This window comes from Periophthalmus magnuspinnatus, chromosome 6 (assembly GCF_009829125.3).
Source record: "Periophthalmus magnuspinnatus isolate fPerMag1 chromosome 6, fPerMag1.2.pri, whole genome shotgun sequence".
Taxonomy (NCBI): Eukaryota; Metazoa; Chordata; class Actinopteri; order Gobiiformes; family Gobiidae; genus Periophthalmus; species Periophthalmus magnuspinnatus.
In genome coordinates, this window is record NC_047131.1 from 30,469,017 (window position 1) to 30,488,093 (window position 19,077).

At 41.2% G+C, this 19,077-nt stretch overlaps 1 protein-coding gene across 1 annotated transcript in view; it reads right to left on the reverse strand.

Annotated features, from left to right (window-relative positions):
• Nucleotides 1-18,743, reverse strand: part of si:dkeyp-19e1.3 (USP6 N-terminal-like protein) — a 36,286-nt gene extending 17,543 nt beyond the window's left edge. The window contains exons 1-5 of the mRNA XM_033967442.2: nt 18,520-18,743; nt 1,458-1,531; nt 1,278-1,363; nt 1,101-1,140; nt 916-996 (exon numbers count right to left, since the gene is read on the reverse strand). Coding sequence (XP_033823333.1) covers nt 916-996; nt 1,101-1,140; nt 1,278-1,363; nt 1,458-1,523 — 273 coding nt within the window. The 5' untranslated portion in view covers nt 1,524-1,531; nt 18,520-18,743. The remainder of the gene's footprint in view (nt 1-915; nt 997-1,100; nt 1,141-1,277; nt 1,364-1,457; nt 1,532-18,519) is intronic.
• Between the last annotated feature and the right edge of the window lie 334 nt (nt 18,744-19,077).

The window sequence follows — 19,077 nt, forward strand, 5'->3', positions numbered from 1 at the left end:
TTTCTCACATTTGTCTCTCGTTTAAACTCAATATACAACTCACTTACACTTGAGCTTATCACTATTTAAGCTACGGGAAGTAAAAATAATGTTTTTTAAGTGTCCACCATTTTCGGTTTGTCCCTGAACAGCCCGATCCAACACACTTTACAAAACATTTAAAGTATTTCCGTGGTTATGTCTCTTATTTGATCCTCGATATCACGTTTTAAGTCGTTTATTAAGTCGTCTGAGGTTTATTCACAAACACCTTTTCTTTAAGATCGCCCCACAGGAAGAAATCAGGACGAGTCAGGTCTGTGGAGATCACTCAAAGTTCCACTGTACAATGAGGGCAGCTGTAAAACCCCTCACCACACACTTTATACACTTTTCTCACACAGGCGTTAACATTTTCTCACATTTCTCTCTTGGTTAAACTCTCTCAAAGTTCAAACCTTCGTAGATTTAAAAAATAAGTCCAGTTTTATAGAATGAAACCGATGATCAAGACATGTTTTCAGGCCCAAAAAACTAAATAAATTACGCGAAACAGCGAGTTGAACCGCGTTATAGTGAGGGACAACTGTATTAAGCGATGCATTGACGATTTTCAAACTGAACTACCGTATTTTCCGGACAATAAGTTGCACTTTTTTTTCTTTTCATGGCCGACTTATACTCACTAATATGTGGAACCTTCGTAGATTTAAAAAAAGAAGTGCAGTGTTATAGAATGAAACCAAAGAACAAGAGCTGTTTTCAGGCTAAAACATTTGGTTAAGTAATAAGAAATAAAAAAATATAAACATTTTCCTGTACTGTAAATAAAAATGACAGGTTTTAGAAATACTGTCGGTGCAGAACGTTTCAACGAACCGCGATACAACGAGGGACGACTGTATATAAACGTCACAAACACAGATTGTTCCACACCTTTTCACTATTTTTATACTTGTCCCATTTCTTCACCATCTTCAGCCATTTCTCCACTCGCTCGATTTCTTGATGCTTTTGCTAGAAGAAATGTAAAAGGGCTGATTATTACGTCGTTATTCCGTGCTGGAGATAAACTATCGGACACACGGAAACGCAACAGTTCTAAGGAAAAGCCGGTTTACCTTCTCTTCGAGTGCGCTTGGCGTCGGGAGTTCCTTCTCGCTGGAGGATAAACGAGAAATAAAAAAACACATTGCGACAGTTTAAACGTGCGTCTATTTAAAGCATTAAAGAGAAAACAACGCGCAGAAAGAGGAACTACGCGCCGAGTCGTCATGGATGTATTTTAAGAAACTCACTGTAAGAATCCAAATCGATCTGTGACTTTATAGATGCTGTAATCCGCGTCTTCCCAGGGGTCAATATCGACGCCCTCCTGCCTGCCCTGAAACACGACCACGCCACGTCACGAAAAAAAAACAACAACATTTGACAGGAAAATGTGAACATCTTTGAGAAAACACGGCAAAAGAAGATACCTTGTCATACTTATTGATGATTTCAGCACGTTCCTCGGAGATCAGGGCGTCTATATCTTTCTTCATGTCCAAATCTGAAAGGAAACGCAACGGAAATGTGAGAAAAATTCAAAGAAAACAAAGTAGAAGCGGTAGGGAAAGAGACGTTTTATTTGCTGCCACTTTCTCACGTTTAAAAAAGATGAAACTGGAATAAAAATGCATGGAACGGTTTCATTTTAAAGCGCAATTTGTCCAAAAGAAACAAGAAAAACATTAAAATCACAATAAAACAAGCCTGTCTCTTGTACATTATGGGGCGTCAGACAAAATGGAGACTCCACGATTCGTCTACGTCACAACGCAGACCTTTAAACGTAGCTTTTGTACGCAGATGTAAACGCTAACAGCACCGTCCTGCCCCCTGACCTCCATCTGCCCCTTTAAACCGTCCCCGAAGCCACGCCACGCCGCGCCTGACGGAGAACAGCAGGCATCAGCTGTTCTGCAGTTGACGGGATCACGACAGTAGTTTCAAACATACCAGCCTCAACACTTGTTTTCTACATCAGCAAATGCTCCGCGAGAAAAAGAAACGACGGTGTTTTATAAGATCTGCACGACTCGTATGAAACTGTGACGTATAGATACAAAAGTAATGCAGCTGTCACGATAATTACTATATCGATTTATTGTCAGAGGTGGATGAAGTACTCCGTTTTGTTAAGTAAAAGTACAGATACTGAAGAAAAACGTAAGCGAAGTAAAAGTATCACATCAAAAAATCAACTTAAAGTACATTTTTAAAGTGTAAATGTAGTGATATTGATTCAAAATGCTGCGTATTTTGTTCAACAGTAACGATACCAATCAAGTTCTTAATTTTTCTCATGGATTTTGTGTATTTATTTTTTGCTCAAAGCCGAAACTTGAACTCGAAACCTTTAGTCAGGATGTTACCACGAACACGGTAAAAATAACTCTTCAAATATAAAAAGTACTGTTTACTTTTCAGTTCAGTTCATCAACGTAGTGGAGTAGAAAGAACAGATACCTGCTCTTAAATGTAGTGAAGTAAAAGTAAAAAGTACCACTGTAAAATGTACTTAAGTAAAGCACAGATACCAGTTTTTTTTATTTAAATACAGTACTTTACTACTTATACTTCCACTACTGCTTATCCACCGCTGCTTTTAAGTGTTTCTTTCCCGAGAAGTTCTCCATTTTCTTGTTTTCTGTTGATTAATTTGCTCGTCTGTTTCAGTTTTTTTGCCGATTTTCTAACTTTCCGTCTTTTAAATCAATTCTCATGTTCAATTCAACTCAATTTATTTCTGTAAAGCCCAAAATCACAACAGGAGTCGCCTCTTTGGGCTGAATTATCGCTCAACACGTGACGGATGCAACGATCATTCTGGAGGGTCAATATTTATCACTGGGACTTTTTCTTTGTACGAGTGAGGAACTTGGTATTATTTTTTTGTGCTGAGATAAGATTTGAGCTGTAGATGTTTGAATAAATAACTTTTATGACTCATTACAGACGCAAACAACACTTTTTTTTGTACATTTTGAATATTTCTATGTATATTTTTTGGATAATCCTGCTTTAAAGTCACGTAAATCAATGTCATTTTCAATATTATCATTTATCATCTATAGTTTCTCATCGTTATTTACTTGAAAATACACCTCGTGTTACAGTAAATATGTCACTGTGTCAAATGTGGCCAGCTGAAGCCTCAAAATGCCCCCATGATAAACATCGACAGTTGCCATGGCGCCTGCCCCGCACTCACACAAACTTAAAATCAAGAAACACACAACGCACAACATCGTTCAGCACAAACCGACTGTCTGCGTCGATAGTCATGTTCTCAAAAAGCTCCTGTAATTACGCAAAACTGTCTTACTTGTGACGTCGCAAGGTGGAACTGGGGCGTTTTCAGTTTGAGGGAACACGCCGGGTTTGTGTGTTGCGTGTGCGATTGTGATTCTTCTCTAAAAAAAAGGGCATGCAGGTGTTTGTCTACACACTAAACTGTTATGATCCAGTGGCCCATTTCCTGTGTTGAGTCTCGCATTGTGCCGGGATCAGAAAAGGAAGCTGACGACGTACAACAACCACCACCAACGCCACGACTCCGACGGGTTCAAGGAGCGCCAACTGAGCAGACGCCGGCGATAAAGAAACGCACAAAGAACCGAATACGTGAGAATCGATGACAAAGTTTGGCTCAAGCAGGACACGAGAGTACACGGATATACAGAGTGTACATAAAGGCAAGTGATAAGATTGGTTAGATTAGTTCGCATCATTTATAAAAGTTTTTAAACACATTTCATTTTTGTATTTTTTGAATTAATCCCTAAGAAATGGCTCCTCCTCAACAGGGCCGGTTCATTTTATAATCAGATTGAGCAGCTGCTTAGGGCCCCGACGCCACCAGAGGGCCCCCAAGAGCTCATATATTTATACTAAAAATAATATAATATCAATTTTTTTTTGGAAACAGCAGCCTAAATATCCATCTCAAACGATTACATTTGTTTTATAGCTACAGTTGCAAAATATCTGCTGCTGCGAAAAATTTGTTTTTGAGTCGGGCGGAGGTGAGGGCAGCTCTGTGTTTACACCGATGCAAAGACCCGACACAATGTAAATGTAAGAAACACTCTCGCCAACTAGAACGCGTTAAAATCCACCAGAAATGAAGAAAAAATGTCTAGAATTTAAAAAAACTCGCTCCCCTTAAATGTTTGTGTTCTGCTCTTGTGTCATTCTGGATGTTTTTAGTCTGATGTTGTTCAGATAAAACACAAAAACAACTGGTCAAAGTGATGAGAGCAGAGTCAGGATGTTGTCAAATGTGAATCAACAATACCTGAGCGTCTGCTGTCGGGGGCCCAAGAGATAAATTCAGCTTAGGGCCCCCTGAAAGCTAGAACCGGCCCTGCTCCTCAAGAGATGGCACAGGGTGTATCGTGTTTTTTTGGGGGCTGTGTTAAAGATATCGTGACTTGAACAAAGATACGGGACATTACTGAACTAAAGCAAAAGATACAGATGTGATGGAACAGCAAAACACGGCAAGAAATCCAGTCCCAGTCCCGTCTTGATGCGCTTTGATTTTAAAACTTTGGAAACCACCGAGTCCAACAGAACAAGCCTGATTACGATATCCGATCAACAGCCTTTGTACATCCTTAAACTGTAAAAAGAGACTTTATGAACACTCTGTATATTTATTATTCACTTATAAATATCTGTGTTGAGCGTGTTGTGAAAACCTTTAGTCAACTTTGTGCTGTTGCAAGGCCTTGGAGCCTCGTGACATCATTTCCTGTTATGACACACAGCTCTAAGTGTAGGATGTTCATTCGCCTTCACTGCAGAGTTGTAACCACAAACGGCTTGCAGTTGATTCAGAATCACAACTGCATGATAAAAGTGTACTATCTTCGCAGCTAGAGAACAGAACACGGGACACGAGTGCAAAAGAGGCAACACCGAAACAGCGGCTACACACCATTTTGTTGATTAAATGTCTTAAATTACGTAAAGTTGATTCCTGTGAGGTTTCATTCATGTTTTAATATTGTTAGCGCATCAAAAACAGACCTGGAGTTGTGTTTTGTTTCATTCACACATGTTTGAGTAATCCTGCATTATTCGTTTGTCCATATCTCCAAAGCTCAAAACGCTCTGTTGCACCTTGTGATGTCATAAAGTGGCAGTTTTCAAGTTGAACAGCTACTTTTTTACCTTTAGTTCAGTAGAGATCGGATATTCCAGGGCTGAGATTATCCAAATGATTCTAGAAATGAAGGTGTGTGGAGTTTAAAAACACAGCGGAGCACTTCCTGTATCGCCACATGATGACATCACAAGGTGGAACAGGGTGTTTTCAGTTTGAGAGAAGCCTAAATATGCAGCGTTTGTGCGTTAAACATGTGCAAATGAAATAAAACACAACTCCAGGTCTGTTTTTGATGAGGAAACAAAGAGATATCAGAGAGTCGTGTAACATGAGCCCTTTAAATAGCCAGAAACTGTAGTTCATCCAAGTGACAAACTGAGATTAGACACGCTCGGTAGTGACAGTTATGCGTGTGAGGCCTTGGAAAGTCTGACAGCGCGTGGGCCGAGGCTGGAGATAAGTGGGAAGGCTACCGTGTGTTTGCGGTAACAGGAGTATTTCAGTGACACCAAATAAAGGTGCGATTGTTACGTTTACAAAGAGACGTGGGAGATGAAATTTGACACCATCTGAATATTTTTGTAATTGCAAACGTCATCCCACGAGTTCAGGCAAACCTATTCCACTCCCTCTTCTCAGATGGAGTTTTACTATTTGGCTGCATTCTTACAGTTTTAAAAAGTAAGAATGAACCAACTGGACTTAGGAATTGGAACTAGCAACACAAATGATGCAATGTTTTTGTAATTAAGAATAAATCAGCATTTCCATTGTTTCCAGTAGAAGGTATATTTGTTTTGGACATGTCTACCTCATATTCAGAGCATAGACTGTTTATATAAATGGACATAGCTAACACGCTAACCCCTGCGATCCAAATAGGAAGTGATCATGGACGCGCTTCCGGCTCCATCGACTCTGGCTCCAATTCACTTTATATTGAAAATCTGTGGCCCTCTCTCTGTACCTGCTGCTCTCAGACTCGTCATTTTTGGTCTTAAATGTTCGTATTAACTCGCTCTACATGATCCTGGGGTTTTTATTTCGCTTTTGTGTCTGTAAATCAAGATATGAACATTAATAACAGACAAATCAGGCGCCTTCTTTATCATAGCGTTAGCAACAGGTTTGACAGCGTTGCTAAGCGCCCACTCCCTGCTAAACTAGCGGTGTGGACGGGAACGGGTGTTACCTTCAGTGGTCTCGCTCCAGATTGGCTCTTTGGTTGCTATGATACTCGCGGTCCGGATTTCAAATATGGAACTCGACTCCAAATTACTCGCTATAAATGTTAGCCTCAATGAGCTTCTGAACGCTGTGGGTGACGTCACACTCACTCAGACTTTAAACAGTCTATGGTCTCCTTGAAATCAAAATATTACAAATCGTTCCTTTATTATGACGTCTTTTACTCTACAGTTGTTCCTCATTATATCGCAGTTCACTTTTCGCGGTCTTGCAGATTTTTTTTGTGCAATTCTACATCATTTTTACATCATATTGTGTTGTGCGTCCTGATTGGCTGTTGGACTGTAGACCATTGTGTTCTGCGTCCTGATTGGCTGTTGGACTGTAGACCATTGTCCATCAGTCTCCTCCGTGCCGTGTCTCCTGTCCAGTACAGAATGTGTTCAGACAAATTTACATAAACGTTGGATCGCAGTGTGACTCTGAAGTGCTGTACGTTTGCGATTTGTTTTCTCCCCGACAAAACCCACAATGTCGATGAAACGTTCTGCACCGACAAAGACGCCTACGAAGGTTTGAACTTTGAGAGAGTTTAAACGAAAGAGAAATGTGAGAAAATGTTAACGCCTGTGTGAGAAAAGTGTATAAAGTGTGTGGTGAGGGGTTTTACAGACAAAAACATAGAGAATAATTGTAAAAAATAAAGCTGAGTGACTGTTTTCTGTTTGAGAGGCGAACTCTAGCCTAAATATCCAGGTGTGTTTGTGTGTTAAACATGTGAAAATGAAACAAAACACAACTCCAGGTCTGTTTGTGATGAGAAAACATTACAAAAAACACCAGAAAAAAGCGTAATATGGGACTTTTTAAGGAAGATGCCACAATTATATAACAACACTTGTTTCTGTTTCGATATTAATACGTTGTCAAATGAGTATCTTGCGTTATTGCGGGTTATTTTTAGAACGTAACCCCCGCGATAAACAGTTTTTAAATTGCTGTACCTTGAGTGTCTTAAACGTTTCTTAATTTACAGTGATATTACTAAATTTGCTGATAAAAATAACAGATGTGTAAAGCTCTCTGGGCGGGGTTTCGCGTGGGCACTGAGCCTTAGAGTAAAGACCAACGTGGTGGAACAACATGAAGACCACTGCCAGTCACCTGTCACACATCTGGCTCTTTGTTATTTCAGCACAAATATAAACTATAATCAGAGGTTCACATGAAACCATGAGCCAACACTGGTGTGGGGCTTTACCACCCACTAAAAACCACAAAAGACGTCCCAAATAGCTCTCATTAAAGCAGAGAATCCAAAAATAGAGCTTCAAATATCAACACGTCGACCCACGTTTAACAACATGTAGTGTAAAAATAACATGTAATAACACCCTGGTTGTATTATGTAATTTTAACAGTTACGTCAATGTGATAATTAAGGGGAAAGTGAGTAAAACGTGAAACCTGTTAACGAGTCCATATGGATCTGTTCTCCAAAAGGAAGGATCCAGATTTGCATTTGTCTGAACTGAAATAACGATCACACATCAGGCTGGTACAGTTTCCTTAGCACGTTTGAGGAGAAGACACGAACAGGAAATCAACCCATCCACGGCGGCGATCCGGCCCGTAAAGCAGGGGCGTCGAACTCAATTTCACCGAGGACCACGTCAGCAAAATGGTTTGTCTCAAATTTGCAAAGATATAACAAAAAATAGGTCTGTGTAACTGCGTAACTCCTGATAAACTGACATTTTAAATTTACCTTGTCGCAGGCCGCATAAAATGACATGGCGGGCCGCATTTGGCCCCCGGGCCTTGAGTTTGACACTTGTGCCATAAAGAAAGACGACCCATAACCAACCTGAAGGGAAGCAGTTTTTCTAACGTACTTCTCAAATGTAAAATGATTCATCAAACCAAAAAGACGTCTTCAAAACTTTGCGAAAGATGTGAGTTTCTTGAATGTCCCGGTTTTCAAATGGGCGTGATTGACAGGTGGATCAGCCAATCAGGAGTCATGTCCATATCGGGAAAAATAAAGGAATGAAATATCACAAGAGGCTGAAAAACATGGTGGATTTATACAGGATAAACAAAGCATTAAGCTCTCTTAATCTAGATTTTATTTGTAAATCTCACGTGACCAATGAGCTCCTTTGTTTCACATGTGTCACTGAAAAAAATGGATCTGATTGGACGATTACGTTTGACCGGGGCTTGAGACGCAACAAACGGAGTGAGGACGAGACTGACTCAATCTGTATTAAAAAAACAAAACAGAATTGAGATAGGCCAATATTTCGACTTTTTAGCATATTGCCTTGTGATACGCTATATAACATGTGTCAAACTCAAGGCCCGTGGGCCAAATGCGGCCCGCCACATCCTTTTATGTGGCCCGCGACAAAGGAAATGAAAAGGTATGTCTGTCTTAAAATGTCAGTTTATCCTTAGATACACAGTTAAACAGCCATTTTTTCATGTCTATGCAAATCCATATGCAATATTTGTAATTTGAATAAGCAATAAAAATAGAAACGGTTAATTAACAAGATTCAAAAGTAGTTGCATTTATTTTACATTAAATTTGGTTACATTTAGTGACATTTATCTTACAGTTAGTTACATCTGGCCCTTTGAGAACAACCATTTTGTCGATGTGGCCCTTTGTGAAAATGAGTTTGACATCCCGGCGCTAAATCAAAAAAGAATTACAAAACGAACTGCTAGCATCACGTGTCAATTACTAACCAGGGCTCACTACACAATATTTAGACGTGCAACGCTGCTTGAAAAACCCCAAACTAGAGCTTTAAAAAGAGACGCACAGGATATTTTGTTTTGGGCGATTTGCTGCGTAGAAAATACGCAAAAGCTTAATTTTAACACTGAAATACAAAGAGAAAACTGTGCTAAACATGACTACACAGTTCTGAAATAGGTTTGTGGTAAAAAAAGGGGCTGTGGGTAAGTTTGGAGTGAATAATAAAGAAAATCGGACCAAAAATATCAGTTTATCGGCTATTGGATGCTCTGGATTCTAAACAATTCAGTCAACAAATAGATGAAAAACATACGAAAACCTGCGTCGAAAAACAAACTTGACGATAATGTGATTCAATGTGAATTCTAATCAATCTACGGTAATGAATAATCCCACATTTGTACCATTTTTAGAGCCTCCCGCGGCCGTTCCACAGATGTAGCACAGTGGCATGTGTTTTGCAGGTGTGGTGGCGTCTGGACAATGGCTAATTGTTTCCTCAAACCCACCGTTTCCTTTTGGGGCCAGCAATTATTAACAACAAGTCAATGACAGCCTTGCATTTAACACAACTAGAAGAAATACTGCAACAACAACAACAACGGAATAACTCCTCAGTCTGCGCTTACGAGAAAGTGTAATCTTATTATTCAGCCCTCTTTCTGTGATACGTTTATGAATAGAAATATCCGCCACAAAGAAACCGTCAGACCCAAGGGCAAAACAGCAGAAAGTCGGGGAAAAGCACACAGCTGAGAATAGTCCGGTCCCTGAGGGGGTTTCTGTCGTGTCCCGATCCGTATTGTCTGACGGACTTAGAAGTTTTCCAAAGTTAATCACTGGGAATGAGAACCGGATCCCGTAATGGAATATCGTACCATCTAGGGCGGTTTGCTGGTGGTCTTTAACCTCCTGAGACCTGGTGTTCTCATCTGTGGACAACACATTTTGGGTTGTTTAGGCCACAGTGCAAATTTTTAGAAGAACAGCAACAAGATTATGTTCAATTTTGAATATTTCTAAGAGTTTAGAATATTTATTTATTTATTTTTATTTGATTTGATTTTTTAAAGTTATTTTTTATTTGATTTGATTTTTTTATTGTATTTTAATTTATTTTTTATTTTATTTTACTTTCATTTATTTTAATTTTATTTTTGTATTTTATTTTATATTTTTGTATTTTTATTCTTTTATTTTATTTTTTTATTGTATTTTAATTTATTTTATTTATTTATTTATTTTTATTTTATTTATTTTATTTTTTTATTTAAAGGCATATGTCTTCCTGCTCCTGTCAGCAGCACAAATGAGACATATTATTCCTAGAGGCACAATTGTTTCTCATTTTGTTTTTTTACACAGAATGTCTGTGTTCAAGCTCTTAATAGTTTTTGCAAATAAAGTCCTGCAGGAGCTCGGGTCTCAGGAGGTTATGATGTTTGCTTGTTGGCTTATCTTTCTCGGATTCAAAGGAGTTATAGGTGAACATCAGAAGGAGGAATGCGTGGACTGATTTAGCTGGAGTCAGTGAATGATTAGTGTTTTCTGCTTTTTGTAAATATACTGCGTCGTGGTCGTTCCGCTCTCCCTTTGGGGTCGACTTAACGTTAACCGGGGCATGTCTAGGTTCAACAAAGAGTTACTGGAGCGAGAATATCATTTAGGGCAGTCAAAAAAATATATTCAACGCAAGATACTCATTTGACAACGTATTAATATCGAAACAGAAACAAGTGTTGCTATACAATTGTAGCATCTTCCTTAAAAAGTCCCATATTACGCTTTTTTCTGGTGTTTTTTCTAATGTTTTCTCATCACAAACAGACCTGGAGTTGTGTTTTGTTTCATTTTCACATGTTTAAAACACAAACACACCTGGATATTTAGGCTAGAGTTCGCCTCTCAAACAGAAAACAGTCACTCAGCTTTATTTTTTACAATTATTCTCTATGTTTTTGCTGTAAAACCCCTCACCACACACTTTATACACTTTTCTCACACAGGCGTTAACATTTTCTCACATTTCTCTCTCGTTTAAACTCTCTCAAAGTTCAAACCTTCGTAGGCGTCTTTGTCGGTGCAGAACGTTTCATCGACATTGTGGGTTTTGTCGGGGAGAAAACAAATCGCAAACGTACAGCACTTCAGAGTCACACTGTGATCCAACGTTTATGTAAATTTGTCTGAACACATTCTGTACTGTACAGGAGACACGGCACGGAGGAGACTGATGGACAATGGTCTACAGTCCAACAGCCAATCAGGACGCAGAACACAATGGTCTACAGTCCAACAGCCAATCAGGACGCACGACACAATGGTCTACAGTCCAACAGCCAATCAGGACGCACGACACAATGGTCTACAGTCCAACAGCCAATCAGGACGCACGACACAATGCACGTTCATAAATTGCACTTAAAAAATCCATGAAACAGCGAAACCGCGAAAGGTGAACTGCGATATAGCGAGGGACAACTGTACAGGAAGTGCTTTTTTGTGTGTTTTTAAACTCCGTACACCTTCATTTCTAGAATCATTTGGATAATTTCAGATCTGGAATTGCTAATCTCGACTGAACTAAAGGTTAAAAAGGAGCTGTTAACTTGAAAACTACCACTTCATGACATCACAAGGTGGAACAGAGCGTTTTGAGCTTTGGAGATGTTACTCAAACGTGTGTGAATGAAACAAAACACAACTCCAGGTCTGTTTTTGATGCCTTAAACCTCCATTTTGAGTAATATCGGACCTTTAACGTTGAACACCACATCGTGACGACACTAGTCCAATCTAAACATAACAACTTGCCCTTTTCCCTCCATCTTCAGAGGAAATAACAAGGTGGAGTGTTGTTGAAAGGAAGGGGGCTCCGTGTGACCCCGCCCTGCCCCGCATGTGACCGACGCTTCTGTCTGTGCCATGTGTTTCCCAGAGTGGCACCATGTTGTAGAATGTCGGAATGAACAGGACCACGATGTCACGGGAACAGCATTCCTGACCACACGACCACAGACGGCACGCTGATGGGAAAGCCACATTCTCACAGGCCTTTTTCCCGGCAGAAGTGGCATCGTAACAGCGCACGAGTCACAGCGCCGTAAGCAGAAAACGAGACGATTCAGCACGACGACGAGATGCAAGTGATTTATTTATGTAGTCTGGTCTTCACGAAGCAAAATCTCAAAGAACTGCTGATAACTGGGATGAGTTTTGGAGCAAAGTCTATATTTATCCAGTGATGTTTGTAGAAAAAAGGTGAATCAACGTGGATGTGTGATTCTGATTTTCTGGGTGTAAGTGTCTGACGTGTAGAACCTGAATAAATCGAACAAGTGTCAGAGAAGACACTTTGAGCCCAGTTTAGTCCTGAGATAGACCTGGTTTGGTCCTGTTCAAGGTTTAGTCCTGGGTTTAGTCCTGGGTTTAGTCCAGGGTTTAGTTCTGGGTTTAGTCCTGGGTTTGGGTTTAGTCCTAGGTTTAGTCCTGGGTTTAGTCCTAGGTTTAGTTTGGGTTTAGTCCGGGGTTTAGTCCGGGGTTTAGTCCGGGGTTTAGTCCGGGGTTTAGTCCGGGGTTTAGTCCTAGGTTTAGTCCTGGGTTTAGTTTGGGTTTAATCCAGGTTTAGTTCTGGGTTTAGTCCAGGTTTAGTTCTGGGTTTAGTCCAGGGTTTAGTCCAGGGTTTAGTTCTGGGTTTAGTTCGGGTGTAGTCCTGGGTTTAGTCCTGGGTTTAGTCCTGGGTTTAGTCCTGGGTTTAGTCCTGGGTTTAGTCCTGGGTTTAGTCCGGGGTTTAGTCCGGGGTTTAGTCCAGGGTTTAGTTCTGGGTTTAGTCCTGGGTGTAGTCCTGGGTTTAGTCCTGGGTTTAGTCCAGGGTTTAGTCCAGGGTTTAGTCCAGGGTTTAGTTCTGGGTTTAGTTCTGGGTTTAGTCCAGGGTTTAGTCCAGGGTTTAGTCCAGGGTTTAGTTCGGGTGTAGTCCTGGGTTTAGTCCTGGGTTTAGTCCTGGGTTTAGTCCAGGGTTTAGTCCAGGGTTTAGTCCTGGGTTTGGGTTTAGTCCTAGGTTTAGTCCTAGGTTTAGTCCTAGGTTTAGTCCTAGGTTTAGTTTGGGTTTAGTCCGGGGTTTAGTCCGGGGTTTAGTCCGGGGTTTAGTCCTGGGTTTAGTCCTGGGTTTAGTCCTGGGTTTAGTCCTGGGTTTAGTCCGGGGTTTAGTCCAGGGTTTAGTTCTGGGTTTAGTCCAGGTTTAGTTCGGGTGTAGTCCTGGGTTTAGTCCTGGGTTTAGTCCGGGGTTTAGTCCGGGGTTTAGTCCGGGGTTTAGTCCAGGGTTTAGTCCAGGGTTTAGTTCTGGGTTTAGTCCAGGGTTTAGTCCAGGGTTTAGTCCAGGGTTTAGTCCAGGGTTTAGTCCAGGGTTTAGTTCGGGTGTAGTCCTGGGTGTAGTCCTGGGTTTAGTCCTGGGTTTAGTCCGGGGTTTAGTCCAGGGTTTAGTCCAGGGTTTAGTTCTGGGTTTAGTCCAGGTTTAGTTCGGGTGTAGTCCTGGGTTTAGTCCTGGGTTTAGTCCTGGGTTTAGTCCTGGGTTTAGTCCTGGGTTTAGTCCGGGGTTTAGTCCAGGGTTTAGTCCAGGGTTTAGTCCAGGGTTTAGTCCAGGGTTTAGTCCAGGGTTTAGTCCAGGGTTTAGTCCAGGGTTTAGTTCGGGTGTAGTCCTGGGTGTAGTCCTGGGTTTAGTCCTGGGTTTAGTCCAGGGTTTAGTCCAGGGTTTAGTTCTGGGTTTAGTCCAGGTTTAGTTCGGGTGTAGTCCTGGGTTTAGTCCTGGGTTTAGTCCTGGGTTTAGTCCTGGGTTTAGTCCAGGTTTAGTCCCGCTCACAGTGTAGATACTTTGCAGCAAATGTCAGGCAAGGCAAGTTTATTTTCTATGGCAAGTGTTTTATGGAATAGGAAAGACATTAAAATCACAATACAACAAATCAAAACATAAATAATCACAAATGATCATCATAAAAGTAACATTAAAGGAGAAAAGTGCAGAATAAACCCCTTTCAGTCATATTCACAGATAAACAGAACAGTTCGAGTCTGGATTTAAACATTGTGAAAGTCGAGGCCTGTCTCACGTCTTCATTAACATTCCCTGGGGGTGTGATGCTAACTAAAGGCACTACTCTGTCAGAAGCTCAACTTTAATCTGAGCTTTAGTTTAACTCAGTCTGACCAGAAACAGCTGGTTTAGATGGAACTACAACAGAAGAAGAAGTCCCTTTTCTTGAGTTTTCAGACAATCTTAAACATTTTTTGACAGCATTTGCTAATGGCGTCGTATCGCCATGGTAACTGCTGAACATTCCACCGTAGAGACACATGTAGAAAACCCCGCAGCGAGTATCAATACTCTCAGTTTTGACGTTGAAGAAAATGTCAACTGTGAAGGGTGTATCCACACTTTCAAACTTATCACAAAACTGACACAAATATATTTCATAACTGTTATTTCATCATCTCGTAACCACGGGAACGGCATTGCATAAACAACAGTCCTGTTATGAAACGGCTGCGGTCGTCTTTGGTACATGACCTTCTATGCGCCTAAAATTAGTATTATTACATTTATATTATCACGGTCTAAATATACAAGAGTAGAAACCATAAATAAGAGGGAAATTCCAGCGAGACGGACCAACATGGCTGCCACACGAACCTTAAAGCTCCATTATGTCACAACCCCATCGCTCGCTTCCTTAAGTGGTGCTGCTGCAGTTTTCAGTTTTGATACAACAATAACGTGACGCCTTTTTGGCCCCGATGTGATGAAAGGATGTAGACAAAAGATGCAACGGTATTTTCCAGACTGGAGTATAAGTCGCACCAGCCAAAAAATGCAAAATAATGAAGAAAAAACATATACAAGTCGCACTGGACTATAAGTCGCATTTATTTAGCAAAATTCGAGACCAATAGACAGAAATGAACACGTGTCTGGTTTGTTAACGTAAGATAATAAAAAACAAGCCAACAAGTTTACTCTGGATCTCACTCCAAATCACTAAATCCATTGAATTGCTTCTGAACAACTCCACCGACTTTGGAGGTTCGGGCTTTGGAGGTTCGGGCTTTGGAGGTTCGGAGGTTCGGGCTTTGGAGGTTCGGGCTTTGGAGGTTCGGGCTTTGGAGGTTCGGAGGCTCGGGCTTTGGAGGCTCGGAGGCTCGGGCTTTGGAGGCTCGGGCTTTGGAGGCTCGGGCTTTGGAGGCTCGGGCTTTGGAGGCTCGGGCTTTGGAGGCTCGGGCTTTGGAGGCTCGGGCTTTGGAGGCTCGGGCTTTGGAGGCTCGGGCTTTGGAGGCTCGGGCTTTGGAGGCTCGGACTTTGGAGGCTCGGAGGTTCGCGCTTCGGACGTTCTCAGATGTCTAAAGTGCCCTCACGCAGTCGTCAGCGTGACAATAACGAAAATACGACATTATCTATTGTAATAATTTCACATACAAGTCACGTCTGAGTATAAGCCGCACCCTCGGACAAACTATGAAAAACGTGCCACTTATAGTTGAAAAAACACAGTACTAGAGCATTGTTACGTTATAAAACTGCAAAAGTAAACGTAGTCATCGTGGTCTTGTTTAGGTCGGTCAAAAGTACATCTCAGCCTTTTTGGTCACACATAACTTTACACGTGGGAAACATGAGGCAGCAGGATTCAAATGTGATTCCGAGGAAGTAGATTTGATCAGTCCAATTGCACATTAATGACGGAGCCAGCTGCTGCTCGCTCAGCTCTGAGAATATCACAGTATATTGGCAGTATTTTTTATTTTGGACAAAAGCAGCTCCCATGAGTTTCTTCCTCACTGGTGACATCCAGCATCGGGCCTTTGACGTTTATCATAAAGCCGCTATTCAGCCAGACAAAAAGGCTATTGAAACTCCCACTGAAATAATATTATCACAACAGAACACAAAGACGCCCGCTTTCTTGAGAGGCAAGCGGCGGAAAGCGCTTGGGTCACTGCACAACGGCGTAAATTATCTTTTTAAATAAAATATGTTCCATTTCATTATTATACGTCTTTCCTAGAACTGAAATCGTTGCATAAAGGGCTCGTTTTACTCTATTTTCTCATCAAAAACAGACCCGGAGTTGCATTTTGTTTCATTCGCACATGTTTCACACACAAACCAGCAAACAGAAAGCACCATTCCACCTCGTGATGTCATCATGTGGTGATACAGGAAGTGCTCCCTTGTGTTTTTAAACTCTACGCCGAGGACATGAAGGGACGACAGGAATTGTCAATCTCTACTAAACAAAAAAGGTAAAAAGTAGCTGTTAACTTCAAAACTACCACTTCATGACATCACAAGGTGGAACGGAGTGTTTTGAGGTTCGGAGATGCAGACAGACTGATAACGCAGGATTATTATGAAGCAAAACACAACTTCAGGTCTGTTTTTGATGAGAGAACGACATTTTAACATGGCTTAACGCTCGCAAGGAGTTAATTTTGCGTAATTTAGGACCTTTAAGTAATTCAGCTGAAAAACACAGAGGGAGGCGACATTTTAAATTACTATAGTGAGGTGGGTAAAGAGAAAAAAAAGACAAACAACAGACCACAAGCCGCCGGGGGAACATCGTTTAACCCAGAGGTGTCGGAACGTTTTTCACCCAGGGCCACAGACCAATGGGTAATACAACAAGTCGCTCAGATGATTGTCTTTTACATAGTTCTGAAAGCGCCACGGCATCTTTAAGGTTTTATCACAATGCAATAAGATGTTTTTTGAGGTTATAGGAGTAGAAATACTTACATTTTGCCATAAAAAATACTACATACCAGAATTTGGGAAGCCTGAGGGGCATAAAAACTTGATCCGAGGGCTGGATTTTGCCCCCGGGCCGTAGTTTGGACGCTCCTGGTTTAAGCTGAACTTTAAGGATCTCTCCGTGGAACGTTAAGATAAGATTATTTTGAAAACTAAAGCGTTAAAACCGTGTTCGCTGAGGCTATTTATGTGTTTGCAGCTTTTTGATCCAACCCTCAAATTATACATACTGTAGTTTTTATTTAATTGCCTCGCTCTGGCGGTCCGTGAGAACATACCAACTTGGAAAATCCGCTGAATTTTGCCATCGTGAAGGCGTTCCGATGAGGAAAATGAAGTTATCGCAAAATAGCAGCGCTCAGATCCAACTGGGCATCAGAAGTTTGCAGGTAAAGTGAAAGAAAACCACTGCACGATGAGCAAAATGAGCAAAAGTGTGGCGTTATAGACACTCATAAGACTCGGAATGTCACAGAAAAAGGTTAACACAAACTATACAACGCTTCAAAACGCAGGAAAGTATCAGTTTAATGTACACACAATATGGACGCCAAATGACACCAGAAGCACAGGACACATCTGGGACGAGCGCTCACACAGTCTAACCTCCCCCCACCGCCCGGGTAGCCCTTCCACGGGGAACCACGCGTGACATGACATGACAAGACGTGACATACAAACCAGTCACTGTCCCATTTTGTGAGAAGTGGGCAATTTCTCATATCGTACAAACCCTGATGTAGAGGTTTCTATGTAACGTTATGTCATAAGAGCTGTCAGTTATTTATATGTTTGCCACGGTGATTTCTCTTTGATATTTCAGCGTTTTCCAGATAATTCAATAAGAGGAAATGTAAAATGGACTGATGACATGATTTATAATAGTCTGATATCTAGAACTGACAGGTTTCTTCACATAAACCTGTATTTAAAAGCGGGTATTATAAACGAAGGATGTTTTCTGTATCAGCAAAGTTTGTGAAATGAACGCACAATAGGCCCACTTATCACAGATGTGGTGTACTGTACATGCAAATCCGATACATGGACTGGAATCTAGTCTGAAAAATACAAAAAAAAACCTCAAAATATTGCCAATCCAACACTAAACCGAACGATCCAAACACATATTTCATTGTGAGGTGCCATTAACTACTATTAACAGGTCCAACTTTGTCCAATTTTGCTCAGTTTTTGTTGTTGTTTTGCAGCTTTTCATTTGTTCTCAGGTCTCCAGAGATGAAAGGGAAGTTTATGTAGAGAAAATGGTTAAGTTCAGTCCCACAAAACCTCTAGAAACATGACTGACAAGTGTGAAACCCACTGAGAGTGATGCAAAAAAACATGAAGTCTCCAGAGCTGAGAGTAGAGCCAAGTGCCACTTTACCATCTGCAAAAGTTATATCATCTTGTGTACTCTCATAACAACATGATTTTTCAAAGTAGGTGGAACTGATGCGAGCCAGGAAAATTCAAGTGATTAATGTGATGAGTTGTGTGGCTAAATTGAATTAACTAAAGCAAATGAAATGAAAGGACAAGCACAAAATGACCATCGGCAAGTGCGTAGAGTAGATATACGGGTAAAACTGGTCAAAAATCAGATTAAAAGCTGCTTCTTACCGTGTGGGGTGACTTCCCTTCCCCTCTGGTGCTGCTCAGGACCCAGAAGTACAAACAACAAACATCCAATAGTCTAGTTCTGCTCCACACTATCACGGAAGACGTTTTACGCAGCGCTTTGGCACCATGCTACTGACCATCTGCCCTGAAATCACAGTCAAATAAACGAACCGAGCCCCGGGATGAGTGTCTGCTCATGCCTCGCTGGTGTGGACTGTGCTCTGGTCTGCTCTGGTCTGCTCTGTTCTGCACAACACTCCACGCGCGGTGCTCCAGTGACAGGATACAGCAGAGACGCATGACGCATGACGCACGGGCAGCGGGCACACAGCGCGCCTCTTATTTGAAGCCAAACTTTAGTAGTCACTTCCTCTCTTTTGTTTAGCCTCGGCGAATCCCTAAATTATCAGTGAAGGTAACAAAAATAACGCAGATTCCTTGTATTTATGAATCTGTTGATGTTTTGTTGGCTGATTATGTAGCCAAGCGCCAAAATCAGTTGCGGAAAATCAAGAAAATTTTGTGTATTTTAAGTTTTTTTTTTGTTGAAAGGCAGTT